General features: G+C 40.0%; 3 protein-coding genes across 17 annotated transcripts in view; 2 read left to right on the top strand and 1 right to left on the bottom strand.

The window, feature by feature from the left end:
* Positions 1-8476, top strand: part of LOC125768657 (dnaJ homolog subfamily B member 6) — a 69783-nt gene extending 61307 nt beyond the window's left edge. For 8 of the 14 annotated variants that reach the window (XM_049436646.1, XM_049436644.1, XM_049436652.1 and 5 more), the window contains exons 4-9: positions 4638-4978; positions 5052-5161; positions 5359-5619; positions 6204-6416; positions 6490-6772; positions 6875-8476. In XM_049436646.1, coding sequence (XP_049292603.1) covers positions 4914-4978; positions 5052-5161; positions 5359-5619; positions 6204-6416; positions 6490-6772; positions 6875-6977 — 1035 coding nt within the window. In that variant the 5' untranslated portion in view covers positions 4638-4913 and the 3' untranslated portion in view covers positions 6978-8476. Of the gene's footprint in view, positions 1-2063; positions 2228-2282; positions 3095-4637; positions 4979-5051; positions 5162-5358; positions 5620-6203; positions 6417-6489; positions 6773-6874 lie in introns of those variants that run through there. The other 6 variants (XM_049436657.1, XM_049436655.1, XM_049436656.1 and 3 more) reach the window with 6 other exon arrangements.
* A 1378-nt stretch (positions 8477-9854) lies between these two features.
* Positions 9855-11809, bottom strand: LOC125768663 (NEDD8-conjugating enzyme UBE2F-like). 2 transcript variants are annotated; one of them, XM_049436664.1, is made up of 4 exons: positions 11728-11809; positions 11066-11667; positions 10841-11002; positions 9855-10768 (listed from the first exon to the last, which is right to left on the bottom strand). In XM_049436664.1, the coding sequence occupies exons 2-4, from the start codon at positions 11366-11368 to the stop codon at positions 10652-10654; spliced, it is 582 nt and encodes a 193-aa protein (XP_049292621.1). In that variant the 5' UTR covers positions 11369-11667; positions 11728-11809; the 3' UTR covers positions 9855-10651. The 2 variants fall into 2 exon arrangements, with proteins under 2 accessions (XP_049292621.1, XP_049292620.1); XM_049436663.1 differs by having other exon boundaries at positions 11066-11792.
* LOC125768662 (DNA translocase FtsK-like) lies at positions 11783-13517 on the top strand. Its single transcript, XM_049436662.1, has 4 exons — positions 11783-12612; positions 12688-12981; positions 13240-13369; positions 13436-13517. Exons 1-4 carry the CDS (start codon positions 12438-12440, stop codon positions 13443-13445), a joined length of 609 nt encoding a protein of 202 aa, XP_049292619.1. The 5' UTR covers positions 11783-12437; the 3' UTR covers positions 13446-13517.
* The last annotated feature ends 1217 nt before the right edge of the window (positions 13518-14734 follow it).

Here is a 14734-nt window from a genome sequence, read left to right as displayed (position 1 = left end):
GGTTGGATACCCTGAAAAACTTCGTCAAGATAAAAGCTCCACATTGCAAGCTCCATGGAGACCTTTCTAAAATTTCTTCAATACCTAGAATGTGCTACTCTGTGGAAAGGTTGAAGAAACTCCACTAGGCTCCAGAAGTCAGAATTGTGGTTAAATGTATCGTACAATCCATTAAGGGAAGTTACGTCGATAGGTCAGTGCATGGTGAGTGAGACATTCCAAGATACAAGAACTCACAGTCTAGAAAGCAAACTACCGGTCCTCAGTTAACATGGTGGTTACATTGTTTGACACGAAATTACTGTACCTCCGATGTCTTTGGAGGTGGTACCGAATCGTATCTCTCATTCCCTTGGGTATGTCATGCTTAATGCCTTTGTCCTCATTCTATAATGTGTTTCCGCGCGACAGTAGCAGCATAATTGAAGACATGTCACAATGTGCATTGACAATAGCATAAAAGATTGCGTAGCTGTGAAGAATTTGTTGGAATTAATGTACTGTCTTTCATGTGCACATAATAGTCGTTCGCTACTCCTCCGTGGGCCTATAATTTATATTGCTTACTATGTAGTATTAACACAGTCATTATTTACCAGCCTTAAATGTGTCTTGCTATAAAGGTTAAACAACATCAATGGTGATGTAAAAGTTTCAAAAACGCCCACTTACAATTTACAAGAGAAAGCTTTAGCTCAGAACGATAAAAGCCAGAAATTGGTTAGGCGCTCTATTGCTCCTTTGGCCAATGTCAAGTGATCTTGTACACCGCAACAATTTCACCTCAGTGAATTTAACTTGCCCCTTCGGGCGACATGCGGAACTTTGCACTTTTCTTGCAAAGTATCTCGGTTTTATGCATTCAAGACAGCAGCAGCAGCAATAAGACCCGGAGGGCAGCTGAAAATTCAGCACGAAGGAATGTGGCAAAGCGGATAAGAGTGTTTCAAATCGTAGTAATGCACAGTCTCAGGCATGCATGCAATTGCAAACGGGGGTACCTCGTCCATTGGTACGAAGTTTTGGTATGCAATGCACAAAAAGCTCTACCCTCTCCCGCCTCGAACATATTAATCCATTCGATCGGATGCCAATGTCTGCGGCATAGGTGTATGCAACATAAGGGTCGTGGCAATTTCCCACCCGTTCGCTCGTGTCGATAAAACGCAACCGCTCTTTTTCCGAGATGGTGTTGCCCGAAACTGCCATAGAACCACCACGCGCACATTTGTTTCGCATATGGCAATTTAGCAATAGCCTCCATGAATCTTGCCCCCGCACATACATGGCGCGGCTAAAAGAAGGAAGGTGTCTTAAGTTTAGTAACCCAACATCACCACAACACAGCACGGACTGCGTGCTAATCGTGAGCAATAACAGTTGCGGAAACTATGTGCGCGGCCCAACATAAAAGGCAACGGCCACCATTCGCAAGACGCGCTAAATGGGCTTTTACGAAAGTGTGTTTGTTGGGGTTTTGTTGAGCTGGTTGGGCTACAAAGTTTACTAACCCTACGGCTGTGCAAGTCTGAGGAAGTTTGGTGTGGATGTTGAGGAGTTATGCAGCGACATTTGAACTCCCATTTGTTTCATCTAAGCTTTTTTTCTGTGCACGCCCGCGCGTACTACGACTTTAATCCAAGTTTCCTTGGAAGAGGGTCACTGTCCAACGTGCAAAGAAAAGTTGCAGATTCTTGCAATGTGTCGAAGATAATAGTTTTAGAAGGGAAAGATCGTTAAATGTTTTCTGAGGGGATGTTAAAAATATTTAGTCTCAAGTGGTGTTGTGAACCTTCCAGCCCCATTGATTTTTAAAGAGTTCGCGTTACTGTTTTCTCTAAAAGCTTCAAGCAGTACGTAAGATATAGTCGTTTTTAACTCGATAGTTTAGTGTTGGTGACTTCGTCGTGGTATTTCCCTTTAGATAATGCTGGAACTTCACATGGAGATGATTCATCAGTGCATTTGATGAGCAATGGTGTATAATTCATCAGCTGCAATTCGTCTTATCTATCATCCATATGCACGTTGAACATTGCACCAGCGTTGACTGAGGGTTGTCGTCGAAGAACATAGCTCTACTGCATTGCAACAGCTATAATTTTCTTGACCAACAAGTTGTAATGCGTTGAGAGACACGCAACGCATCGTTTGCCGTTTACCATTATCTCGAAGTGTTTGAACTATCTGTGAGCGAGAGTATTGTGATGTGCTTTGCAGTTTGTTGGTAAGTGTTTCAATGTCACTGTACATTGTGATGTAATGTGCTCAGTTTCTCAGCCAACCCTTTGTCAATGAGTTGTTTTTTTTTACTGAAAGATAGTTTGTGGATTGTTAGTGGAGATGAAACGTCAGTGCAGTCTACCATATGTCCAAAATAAACCTCCAACGTAGAGACAAAGATCAGGAACTCTGGGTCCGGGAAGGTAAATTCTTTGCAATGCTGAGATGAAGCCCTTATCGGCACATGGGATCATAGTTATTAAGCCTGTGTGCTGTGTGTATACTAGGTCTGGGTCAAATCGTGTCCAAAAGAATACTAGCCAATCAACGCTCTTCTCACAGTGCACACTGCCAACATACAATCAGCCCGATACTGATCGTGCTAATGTGTTGAGCGGGTTGCGTACATATGGTATAAAGCTTCCTACTACTATTCGCACGTACAATGTAGACCTTATCGTTTCCCTGCCCGATAAGACAGCTGCGGGTGTTTGCGTGACACTGATAAGGAAGCCAACGTCCAAAAAAGAAGTGAAACTGGTTGGATGGTTTTGTAATTAAATGTTCTCGATCGCGCAACGTGTACTGAAACGCAAGCGGATGTTCACCATGAGGTTTTCATAATGGTGCGTTTATGGATTTATTTGCCAACAATTGTACGGTGATATTGTGCTGCAGTGAGTAGTAGTGCAGAGAAGTGGTAAAATTTGAGGAAAGGAAAAACTAAACGTGTGTGACTCATCCCAACGAGATGATCGTTGGTGATTCGTAGTACGGTGGGAATTTCTGGGAGGGAATTTCGTAAACATTCGCAACCAATCCTATAAAAAATTCGATTCGGAAGAAGTAAGTGAATCGCTCAGCAATACGAGTGAGTAACTCCGAGAGTGGCCTCATTAAGCTCACGTAAAAAGATAAACAGAAAGTAAAGACTGTACCGGACATTTGACTGGCCGGTTAGGTTTCGCTTGTTTCATTGGAATTGCAACCGATAGGATGCAGAACAGAACACGATGATCGCGATCGTGTTGTGGAGTTCTGTCATCACTCGCTCACTGGTGAGAACGTACCAAAGGTTCAATCCCGTTGCAAATACCGGTTTTTGAAATCGTGTTGTTATGACTGCTTAATATCGTTACCGAACGGCAAACGTCACAACGTGACACGGGCTAACAGGGGCCAGTAGCCATATCTTCGTTCTGGTGACGTGCGAAATGTACACCGCTTTGTGGTCATGCTCCCGTAGTGTATTTATCGCACGAGTTTGCGGTGGATGGAAACTAAAACGAAAGGAACACCATCAATGACGCGAAGAAAAAGTCAATCGTGATCGGGGAAGTGAAGTTGAATGAGATGACGAAATGTAGTTGAACAAAAAGCTATCTGTGGGGGGTTTTACCAAATGGAAAAAAAACTTTCTCTATCGATTGGGTCGAATATAGAGAAACGACATCTCTTCATGGACCAGTTGGAGACAATACGTATATCTGATGGTATCTTGCCTAATGTTATTATCTTTCCAAAATGCAATTTAATTAATGTTAGGTATGTCTGGTGTCACATGTTTCTAGATTAGTGTTCAGATTGGATTTGAAGATTGAAACACGTGTCGTTCCTTTAGACCGGAACGGAACAGCACGCTGAACTTGTTTAATTACCGGTATCCAATATCCAAAGTTCATCGGATGGTGATGATACAAAAGTTTGGGATAAACAGTTATAGCTGGCCTCGGGTGTTTGTGTGTAAGCAACACAACAAGCGCGTGGTAGCTTCTTCAGCAACCAGTTCGTTCGATTCCATTCCGTTGATCTCTGTGAAGGTCTTTTCGCAGCGGTAGGAAATAATACTGGAACTCCAAAAGCGGATTCTGAATAATACTAACGATTGTCATGGACAAAAACACGCGCGTGCACAGGGTCAGGTTTCGACAGGTTTTTGGTAATGATGCCGCAACTTAACGGAAGGACGTCTGTTTTTGGGGTGTAAGTTGCGTTATATTACCCCGCATCACGCTAGTGGGTGGATGCTGCAAAGCATACAACTCCAACTGTGAAGAAACAGTGTCACTAACCTCAATTGAATATCGCAACCATATGGTCGGATTGTGTGTGACGTATCAGGAGCGTGACTCACACCGGTAGATTGTGGTTCATTCATTACATTTTGTTTGTCACTAAAATTACGATCTGGTCTTTAGTTTCGTATTTGATGAAGTGCTCCTTACATGCATACTTTTGCCTTCTGGAATGTATATTGTATAATTGATGAAGAATTAGTACTGGAAGATTCTTCAATTTGAATATGATATTCGGAAAAGATGATTACGATTCTACTTGATTTGTCATCTGACATTGCTGCTTTTCATTTCATCTAGTAATCCATATTTTTTCTCCCTTTCTATTTCTTTGACCAGATTCGAGCGGATAATTAGGCTCAGCTCCCAAATCCATCGTTGAGCTTTCTTCAGTCGATAATAACTGTCTTGAATTTAACATCGAGCCAACGTGTGCTGGAGGACGAGTGTATTACTTTCAACGCAGCGACAGGAAGACATGCATCATTATCGCTAAATCAAGTTGGAGCGTGTTGAGTGCAGCAGCATTGAGAGGAACCAGAAATTACCAGAAGTTTGCAGCAGTAGTAACGTGCGTGTATACCCTTAGGTACGATTTGTGTAACCCGTAACAAAATGGTGGACTATTACAAAGTTCTGGAAGTGTCCAGAACAGCATCAGAGGCTGAAATCAAAAAGGCGTAAGTGTGACCAGTAGTTTGACAAAATATTGTTGTGGATAGATTTTTGATTGATTGCGTCATTTTATTTTAGGTACAAAAAATTGGCCCTTCGATGGCATCCAGACAAAAATCCCGATAATCCAGAAGAATCCAACAGACGGTTTAAGGAAATTTCGGAAGCCTACGAAGTACTGTCCGATGGTAAGTTGTGATAGTGGTGCAGTTTTTCTTTTATAATCAATTTCCACTGCGGAATAAACGGAAGGCAGGTGAAGGTATTGGACGCGTGTTGGTGGAAAGAGAAGAATCGATATTTAAGTGTCGAGTTGTGAGTGTGGTTGGTTAAGGAGCGGTACCTGGTTTTCATGAGGGGTTATGATTTTTTTTTGTCACATTAGCATACAAACGACACATCTACGACAACCGGGGTACGCGAAGGAGTGCGACCAACAGTACTACCGGTGGCACTACCGGCAGCTACAGTGCCTTTACCAACCGCGACTACAGTCGCAACGGAGGCTATGACCATTACCATCATCATCGCTACGGGTCCGGCGGAAGCCGGTACGGTTCGACCGGTGGCCGGGAGAACAGTAGCAGCAGTCGTACGTTTTCGTTTAAAGGATTTTTTGAGACGACGCCGTTTTTCCGCTTCTTTGGTAGAGTTGTAGTTGTATATATATATGTATGCGTTTGTTTGCTTCCGCATGCAAAACAAATACTACTACCGGTTGTTCTTTCACATCCAAATACGAGCTAACTACTAAAATCATGAAATTACGGCTGCTTGATTTTGTTTTATCTGCGTGTAAATACTTCATGTGTCATGGTCATGTGGCGATTGCAGAATGATCCATTTATTGAACTGCGTACCCTTATTTATACGACGCTGAAGGGTGATTTCGTGTGTTTTCATGTGGCAGTATATATGTTGCGATTTTTCAGCGTTTAAGAATCCAAAATTCACTAATCTCGTGTGATATTGACTGTCGTACTAATGGTGTTTTACTCTGGCTTAAGTGGAAGAGCAATAAGCAATTGGTTTCATCATTGGTATTGATTCAAAAATGCGTTAAAGCGACCTGCGGAGACTATAGCCATCATCAATGTTACCATGTTTTCCGGTTGTAACAAATTAACTCGCGAATAATGTGGGCATGCTCTCTAATCAAATGTGTTTTTTCTTTGTTTAATGTTATGCCACAATGCTCTGTAATTTTACCTTCCTTTTTCACACCAACAGAAAAGAAACGCCGCATCTACGATCAGTACGGTAAGGATGGTCTGATAAACAATGGATCCGATCGATATCATCAAAGCACGCGACATCGACGACACAATGGCAGCAGTGGCATGGACGATTTCGAGTTCTTCGGCTTCCCGTTCACATTCCGCGACCCGGAGGATGTGTTCCGAGAGTTCTTCGGTGGATCACCATTCGATGAGTTGTTTAGAAGTATGCACTATCCATCCGTCCGAGTGTAGCATTCGTTTCTTAGGCTAACGTTGTTATCCTTTCTCATCTGCAGTTAGTCAACCTGCGCATCAGCATGCGCGTCGGGCAAATGGCGCCACCAACGGGCATCATCACCACCATCAACGACACTCGCACCCGCAAAACATCATCTCGTCACCGTTCATGACACCGTTGATGAGCTTCGGTCTGATGGATGATTTCTTCAACAACGGGCACATGGCACAGCGGGGCGGTATGAGTTCCGTGTCCGAGTACAGCTACAGTGGCGGTGGTCCCGTCAAGCGTACCTCCACCTCGACCACCTTCGTCAATGGCAAGAAGTTGATGACGAAAAAGTAAGCGGATTGTGCGGTTGCCCTCCGCCAATCGTTTATGATTGATCCTTTTTTAATCGTTGTGCGAACTTTTTTTTTGTTCCTGTTTTCAATGTTTTCCAGGGTGTACGAGAATGGTACGGAAACCATTATGTCCTACGAGAACGATGTACTAAAATCAAAGACTGTAAATGGGGTCGCTCAAGCTATACCATACAACCATTAATTCGCTGAGAAATAATTAGCCGACATCCGAGCAGGAAGGAGAAAGCAACGAGTAGTGGTGGCCGATCCGGGAATGAGCAAAACGAAACGGAAGGCAACGATGGATGGCTAACAAACAATTATTTTCTCATAGCTACCGTAGGATTAGTGATACACATAATAATTATAATTAATAATATGTAGATCATTATGGATATATAATAATAGTAGTGTGCGCGTGCCTGTGTGTGAGTGCGTGAGGGCGCGTTGAGCAGCAGTTTCATTGCGGGTTTTTTTTCTGAGCACTTTGTAAATGAGAAAAGGATAGAGAGAAGGATAAGCAGGAAGGATTTAGAATTTGCTCAGAAAGTAGATCATGCTGCAGCATGCTGGACTGGTTTAGACACAAATTTATCGTAAACGAAACGAAAATCAGGCATCAATATGCATGATGGTTGTTTAAGCAGCTTAGTTCTTTCTACTTCAATAATGCTTTTGTTTGCAAAAAGAAATACGAAAAATATTAACTTTGAAATGACCATTTTTTCCCTTTTCTGATCCTTTACTATACTAAAGAAATTTATCGAAATGATGCTGGATAGTTGAGTTAGAAAAAGAAATCTTTGAAAAGATAAAGGATCTTATTTCTGTAAATTCTTACAATGTGAGCAAATATTTTGAAAAGGCATCACATACGAGAGGAATGTATTAAGATTTGTTTGGTTTTCCTTTCAAAAATCAAAAATGCATAAAGCATCAAATATAGTAGAAAAAACGATAAAGCACATCGATACAATAACGCCACCAAGCAGATTCAATATTAACAAACCACAAATGAAACAACATTTAATAGTTACACGAATAATTGTAAATTTATACTTTGTTATCCACCAGCACGTTAAGGAACTTTAATTTTGTTTTAAATATTACTACGTTTTGTTTAAAATTTCCTACAATTATCGTTCCGGATTACAGTACACTGTTCTTTAGCAAAACGTCTTATCTTCCTAATACGTGTTGTTGTGGCTCAACCATTTGCAGAAATGAATTAACGAATTTTATAACTTCACCTGTACACACCCACTTACACTCACGGAAGTATGCGAACATTGTTACGCACGAGAAGAAACATTGCTGGTTGAATTTTTTTCTCAACCCGAAACGAATTAATACCCTCGCGAAAAAAGGGGCTAACCATGCTAAGAAACCGACTTTTATCCTGCCGTATAGTCGATAGAGAAATCGAACGAGAAGGCGCGCGCGCGAGAGAGAGAGAGAGAGAGTGAAAGAGAAACATCGCAAACGAAAATGCAACCAAACCTTCGTGGTACTGTATAATATGTTCATTTATTAATATTGTTGTGTAATTTTCGTTTGTAGATTATTCGTATTAGGATTTCGCTTATTTTGTAAGGCTAAACAATAACAGTCGTAAGGCCAGGAGCTACCTTGGCCCGCGCAATAAGCCCGTTTAAATGAAATGAAAATATAGAAAAGGAAGCTTGTTTTAGTCCAGGTCAATCTTATCTGGTGCTTATTTGGTGAATATTATTTTGCTTTGAAAATGGGGTGTGTAATTTGAAAATTATGTGACGTGGAAGGGAGAAACACCATCTTCAGGACTGCTAGAGAGTATAATATCACTCAACATTTATTCTATATCCTTATGGATTCGTTGGCCTTAAAGCCGTTAGCCGATAGCACCAAAAGCCTAAGCTGGAATTAAATTTCTTTAACTAAACGGTGTCCGTTCTTATTATGTTGTCCAAAAATGGAAATTATGTTGTCCAAATTTTCTAAACTGCACATTTTAACAACTCTGTGGGAAAGCGATTGTGCTCTGTCATACGAAAATGAAATTTATAGCGCCATCTATTGTTCGGGATACGTACTAATAGGTGTTGAGTCAATGAAATTTGAACGTTGAACTTGGAATAGAGTTTTTTTTAATTATTTGTTTAATTTCTTTCCATTTTTATTGCGTTTGCAACAATAAATAATCTAATATGAATAGATTATATTGTGTTTAGAAAATTTTTGATATTTATACTATCCATTGTTAAGGCATCGTTATGAGTTCCTTGTATCAAAAGAGATGTACTGTTTTAATAGAATGAAGAAAAAAAACATTCGAAGAGGTGTAAATGATCAACTTACCTGGATGGGAGTTGACAAAGATGAGAGCACGGAGAAATCACGTGCTATAGAAACAAACTACTTTAGTCTGTTTAACGATATCGTTAAAAATATATATATTTAAATGTAGTTTCCATCCGAATTCCCTTTGTCCACATTTTCAAACGCATTCAGATGGAGATTTTAAGGCGCCACTTTCATGAAACGTTCAATTGCTGGGTTTAACACCAAAAGAAAGATCGGTACATATGCGTGATGCATGATGTACATGTCGAAACATACACTCATCCCCCATTCGTTCCGCGTTGCCGCAGCATATCTGCAACATGTCGCTACCAATAATATCAACCGTAAAACTATCATGAAAAAAGCACACACATTAGTGCAAAAAAAAAATAAAGAAAGAAATCATAATTGTAATCTATGAAAAGCGAAAAAGATGGAAGGAAACAGTTAACTTATAATCAAACTACCCCGATACAGACACAGCAAGCAAATATCACAAACGAAAAAAAAAACACTATACTAGAGTGAACAGCGCAAAGTGCAAGTGTAAAAAACAAAGCATTAAAACTAAAAAAAAAAAAACAATACAAAAATATGAAAATATAACAGATTTCTGACATTTGCGAGTTGTGAAAGCACGTTGAGTAACAAAGTAAAGAACAAAAAAGTATCCAAACGTTACTTGTTGTAACAAGTTGTGTTTCTTTTATCATGCTTTCATGTTTTCTTTTTTTGTTTTCGACGGTTAAAAAGAGCGTTTGTTTTCTTCTTAGAGTCACAGCGTTTTTAAACTTTTTTTTATTTACTAGACATTGCTAATCTTACATGCGAAAATTCGATTATCAGTATTACCGGCATTATTATAATTACAAATCTGAATTGGAGCCCTTTTTTGTTGGGACAGATGAGAGCGAAAGAGAGAGAGAGACTGAATTAGAGAGAAGAGTGTAATGGAAGAACTACTTTTTCCAAGTCGCATGGATCACTTCCTTGGTTAAATATTGGGTGGGTTTAAATATGGATAAACGATAATACAACACTGGTTTGCTTATTTGATCGAACTGTTTTGTACAACGACATTCGACCATTCGAAACAAGCTTTGCTATTTTTCTACTTGAAAGAGATGAGTTTGCTTGCGTTGAGCAATTTAAGTGTGTTGTTTGCTTAACATTTAAGTATTCTCGTATTTCAGCTGTTGGCAAACTAGTTGGTTTTGAAGCTTCTGCGTTTGGTCAATGAATGTTTAGCAATCGATTATACTCAACTGTCCTTAATGACCAATAATATGATCTTGTGGTTAAATGTATACTTATTTTGTGTATTGCTGCGGTGCAAATCTACTTCCTCGGATGTGGCCATACTATTTCAGATGGATCACATGCAACATAGGAAATTGTAGTTTCTCCCCATATTGCAACATGTTTTTCCCTTCTCTCTTTAAAGTTCCCTTCTTCTTCTTGCTCGCTTGTACCCAAGGGCCAGCCCGGAGGCAGGAACGGGAGGGTCACAGTCTCTCGGGGTGGGGATGGAAAGGGTGTGGACATCTTGAATTATTATCTTCTCGCGTATGCGGATACGTATTCGCGCACCTTCGCCTGGAAGCGCTCCTTGTCTTTGGAATACTGTTCCGCCGCTTCAATATTGAGCGGATCGTCAAAGTTTAGCAGGTCCTGAAAACAATCAACAGGACAAGAGAATGAAACGCATCTGCAGAATAGCGCATCGCCCTGGCGAATACTTACGGTGAAGAGTGAGTTGAGGCCCCAGATGACGTCCTTGAGGCGGCGTGTCGGTGCCCATCCAAGACCATCGATCGAGTTGAGCCGGAGCAATGAAAGACAAATATCACCATCGACGGATATGTTCGGGTGCCATAGCTTGGTAAGACATTTCACTTTCGGAGGCTACAAATGAATTAATTTCCATTAATTTACGTTTCTCTACCATTCGTTCCATGCCAAACTTACCGCCATGTTGTACTCTTCCGGCACGAGAATACTAAACTTGAAACGACCTCCGCACCAGAATCCTTCGTTCGGACTGATGACTAGTGTGAACTCGCTCAGTACGTTCGGATCGTGGAACGTCACCTTGCAGGTGGTTGGTAAGTTCTGTTCCAGCTCCTGTACTTCTTTGACGAGCAGAAACTCACGGATTGATATCCGTTTCGGTGCATCGGAGAGGGGACCGCTATTTCCGGTCGTGGAACCACCGTTTCCGCCACTGCCTCCGTTACCCGATTCTTTCTTCTTGCGGGCAAGTGTGATCATTGCGCCCTTTTCTTCCCGGTTGTGCTTGATGCGCAGCTAAACCTTCACTCAAACGAATCTTCCTTTCTGAAGCAGTATCAGTATTCCAAGTGGAACGTGATGAGTCACATTCGTGATACCGATTTACTGCAGCTACGCTTTGTTGCTCCAAATAACAACAAAACACTCACTCGCCGTCGTTGTCGTCCTAGATAGCAGATAGCTGCGACATATTCTCCATACGCCGTCGGGGAAGAACGTTTTAATCATGCATCGCAGCGTGATTTCACTAGCGATATTTTAGATAAAACCGATACAATCTAAAAAGTATGTACAATAATATATTCTCTATTTGTCTGCGTTGTGTTGTGCGTATCTACAAAATTTCTTTTCGTTTTAGGGTTGAATGTTTTCCTTCGTTCGTCGTAGCAAACTTTATGCTAGTTGTTGCTGTCACTGGGTAACGTCAAAACATGTCAAACGAGTGGAAACGTCAGATGATTTCACCGCGAGCGAAACGATTCACGCTAGTGAGAAGCGTCGTTACAGTAATCAGTCGGCATTTATTCTGTCTTTATCGAATATAAAGCTTATTGCTGCTTGAAATGTGTCCGCCGTATGAGATTTAATCGCATTTAAATCAAATACAATTTGAAAACGAGGTGCTAAAAATAAGTCAATAACAATAGATCGCAAAATACCAAGTGTGCACTCATCTCATTATGGTGAGAATAACTCATTCAGTGGTCACTATTGATGCGCGCAAAATATTTGTATAGAAATTGATTTTTTTTTGAACAGCTGATTTTTTTCGAGAACAAGTTGGGATATGTTACTGCGAAGTTTGGGATAAGATTATATAATAATCTTTATGTTGTTATTTTGATACAATTTTTGCCATACGATGAAATGGAATAATCAGGTGTAAATACAGCCGTAATCGTAAACCGGTTTTCGATAGAAAGTGACACATGATTCAATTTGTTCGAGGTAAAACTGTGGCTAGAGAAGATCATTCGGTCAGTTGAATATTTTGTTTAGTCCAGAAGGTTGTATCAGAAGAAGAGCTCGAAACGTGTTTCTTGCAGTGATGATGCGTTCATCTTTTTTTAAATGCATTTCCTGTATCGTTAGTTTGGTTTTAACTAACGTGCACACAACCGGAGCTATTCCGATGGTGAAGTCCGGCCCCGGAATAGAAATTATGCCGGCAGAATTTTCACAGGATGGAAACCTTAACTACGTCGTTGTTGATGGAAATAATAGTAAGTGTAGTAGCTAGGCGAAATTGTTTGCCAATAGAGAATTTATCCGAAGTGTTTTTTTTTTTATATTTTCAGATGCAAAAACTCCTACCGTGACTCCTACCGTTAGTCAGCCTCCGGTACAGACGCAGCAGCAGTATCAATATGTGCAACCTCAGCCACAGAAGCCGGTACGCCAACAATCCCCCCAAATCCAGTATCAACAACCAGACACGCAACAACCGCAGTATCAGCCGTACTATGAAACACCGTACCAACGGCCCCAATACGCACAACCCGTGGAATATCCGGCTCAACCCCCGTATTACGGTGAACCATCATCAGCTTACTCACCTTACTATCCAAGCACCGGTCCTGTTGGAGAAAGAGGTATGTTCAGTTTACGTTACGCTAAGATTTTCGAATACATTAAACATATCGCACACGCGAAAGAAGAACCGGTTTCCATGGCTCTAGAAAAGCTGCGTGACATCAAGTTACGATAGTCAATAATATTAATTTATGCACAAGTTATGCGTGGTTGAAAAGTTCATTAACGTGGCGGCATCAATCATACAATGTTGTGCCTATAAATTTAAGAATGGTGTTAAATCATGTGTTTTGATAAATATTAATGTTTTGTTTTAGTTGGATTTTCGGATGGCTTTTCACGCCCGACCAGTTCGCGATATTCTCCGCTTGGTGCTATCGGTTCGATCGGCTCTTCGCTACCGTCAACTTTATCTGCCGGAGCGTCATTACTTGGTGCTGCTTTACTGTAAGTTTTTTACAAGTTTTTCTTCGAATTCGTATGGTTTTTAAAACGTGTTTTGTTTTGTTTCAGATTCGGATAAATAGCAAAGCGTATCGGTGTAAATACAAATGTTAAATAAGAGATTAACAAATATAGAAAGAAGAACGCACAATCACTTTTGTTTAGTTTTTTTGCCACACCGAAAGAGCTACCCTTGCTGGCGTAAACGTTGCATGTTTGTCATATAAAGCTTAAATATTACCCTAGCTTAGCGACAAGGTTAAACAGTAATTTTACATAAAATAGTTGGATAGAAGTACACAGACGTTTTTTAGTGGTTTGGGCATTATCGAACTGGAAGAAAAATGTTTCCATGACTTTTTTTTTTGTTATGGAATTCATCGCTAGGTTAATTGAGGAATGATGGAATGATGATACTGCCCGTTTTTTGCCCCGAAAGCCACAGTGCTTTCGTGCTGAAAGTGCTAATTGCCGTTCGCATGCATCCGTTAAAAACCGAAATCAAAAATGATTTTTCAAAAGCAAGAGCGCATCCATCCAAAGAGGTATCATAAACCGCCGTGCGATTATACCGCAAGCAATAAAAACCAAAATTTTTTATGCTTTTTTTAATTTAAAGCATTATTTGAGTGAAACGAAACTTATTGCAACAATTTTGCATTAAAATAAAACAATTTCTAAATTTTGCAAAATTTCCCAGAAAAATGGCAAGGGGTAAGCCTTACGAAATTTTCGAGTTGAAATGTATTTTTTTATTTTTTTGTTATTTTATATTCTTTTCTTCTTTTAAAGCATTATTTGAGTGAAAAGAAACTTATTGCAGCATTAAAATATATCACATTTATAAATGTTGCAATATTACTTGAAAAACAAAGCCTAAGGCTGTACAGCCTTAGGAGATTGGCATATTTATAGAAACATCTGAGACATCTATACAGACATACAGACATCTGAGGGCATGGCCGTCCAAGAAGAAAATGCAGCCATTGGTGCCATCTATCGACCACAGGTTAAAGATTGGCGATCCGTTGGATACCGACCGAGTAATAAGCAAAACTTGGTGCAAAAATGAGCCTTAGTAAATTTTCAATTTTTTAGAATTTTGAGATTTTTTTATTATTTTTCACTCTTTTTTTTATTTAAAGCATTACTTGAGTGAAAAGAAACACATTGCAACCAATTGGCATTAAAATAAATCAATTTCATTTTTTTTGCAAAATTTCCCAAAAAAAACGTAAGGGGTAAGCCTTATGAAATTTTCGAGTTGAAAATTTTAAAAATTTTTTTTTCAGATTTTTTATTATGTTTTTAGTTTAAAGCATTATTTGAGTGAAAAGAAACACATTGCAACAAATTTGCATGAAAATA

The sequence above is a fragment of the Anopheles funestus genome, chromosome 3RL (genome assembly GCF_943734845.2).
Source record: "Anopheles funestus chromosome 3RL, idAnoFuneDA-416_04, whole genome shotgun sequence".
In the NCBI taxonomy this organism is placed as follows: Eukaryota; Metazoa; Arthropoda; class Insecta; order Diptera; family Culicidae; genus Anopheles; species Anopheles funestus.
Note: the sequence above shows the minus strand (reverse complement) of the source record. Positions and strands in the feature narration are given on the sequence as shown.

Bases quoted from the DNA above. Each gene is read 5' to 3' on its own strand.
- LOC125768663 (XM_049436664.1), bottom strand. From the start codon at position 11,368: ATGATCACACTTGCCCGCAAGAAGAAAGAATCGGGTAACGGAGGCAGT. The intron at 11,003-11,065 runs GTAAGTTTGGCA...ATTCATTTGTAG, and splicing joins CGGAAGAGTACAACATGGCG to CCTCCGAAAGTGAAATGTCT. The intron at 10,769-10,840 runs GTAAGTATTCGC...GATTGTTTTCAG, and splicing joins GCCTCAACTCACTCTTCACC to GACCTGCTAAACTTTGACGA.
- LOC125768662 (XM_049436662.1), top strand. From the start codon at position 12,438: ATGATGCGTTCATCTTTTTTTAAATGCATTTCCTGTATCGTTAGTTTG. The intron at 12,613-12,687 runs GTAAGTGTAGTA...TTATATTTTCAG, and splicing joins CGTTGTTGATGGAAATAATA to ATGCAAAAACTCCTACCGTG. The intron at 12,982-13,239 runs GTATGTTCAGTT...GTTTTGTTTTAG, and splicing joins CGGTCCTGTTGGAGAAAGAG to TTGGATTTTCGGATGGCTTT.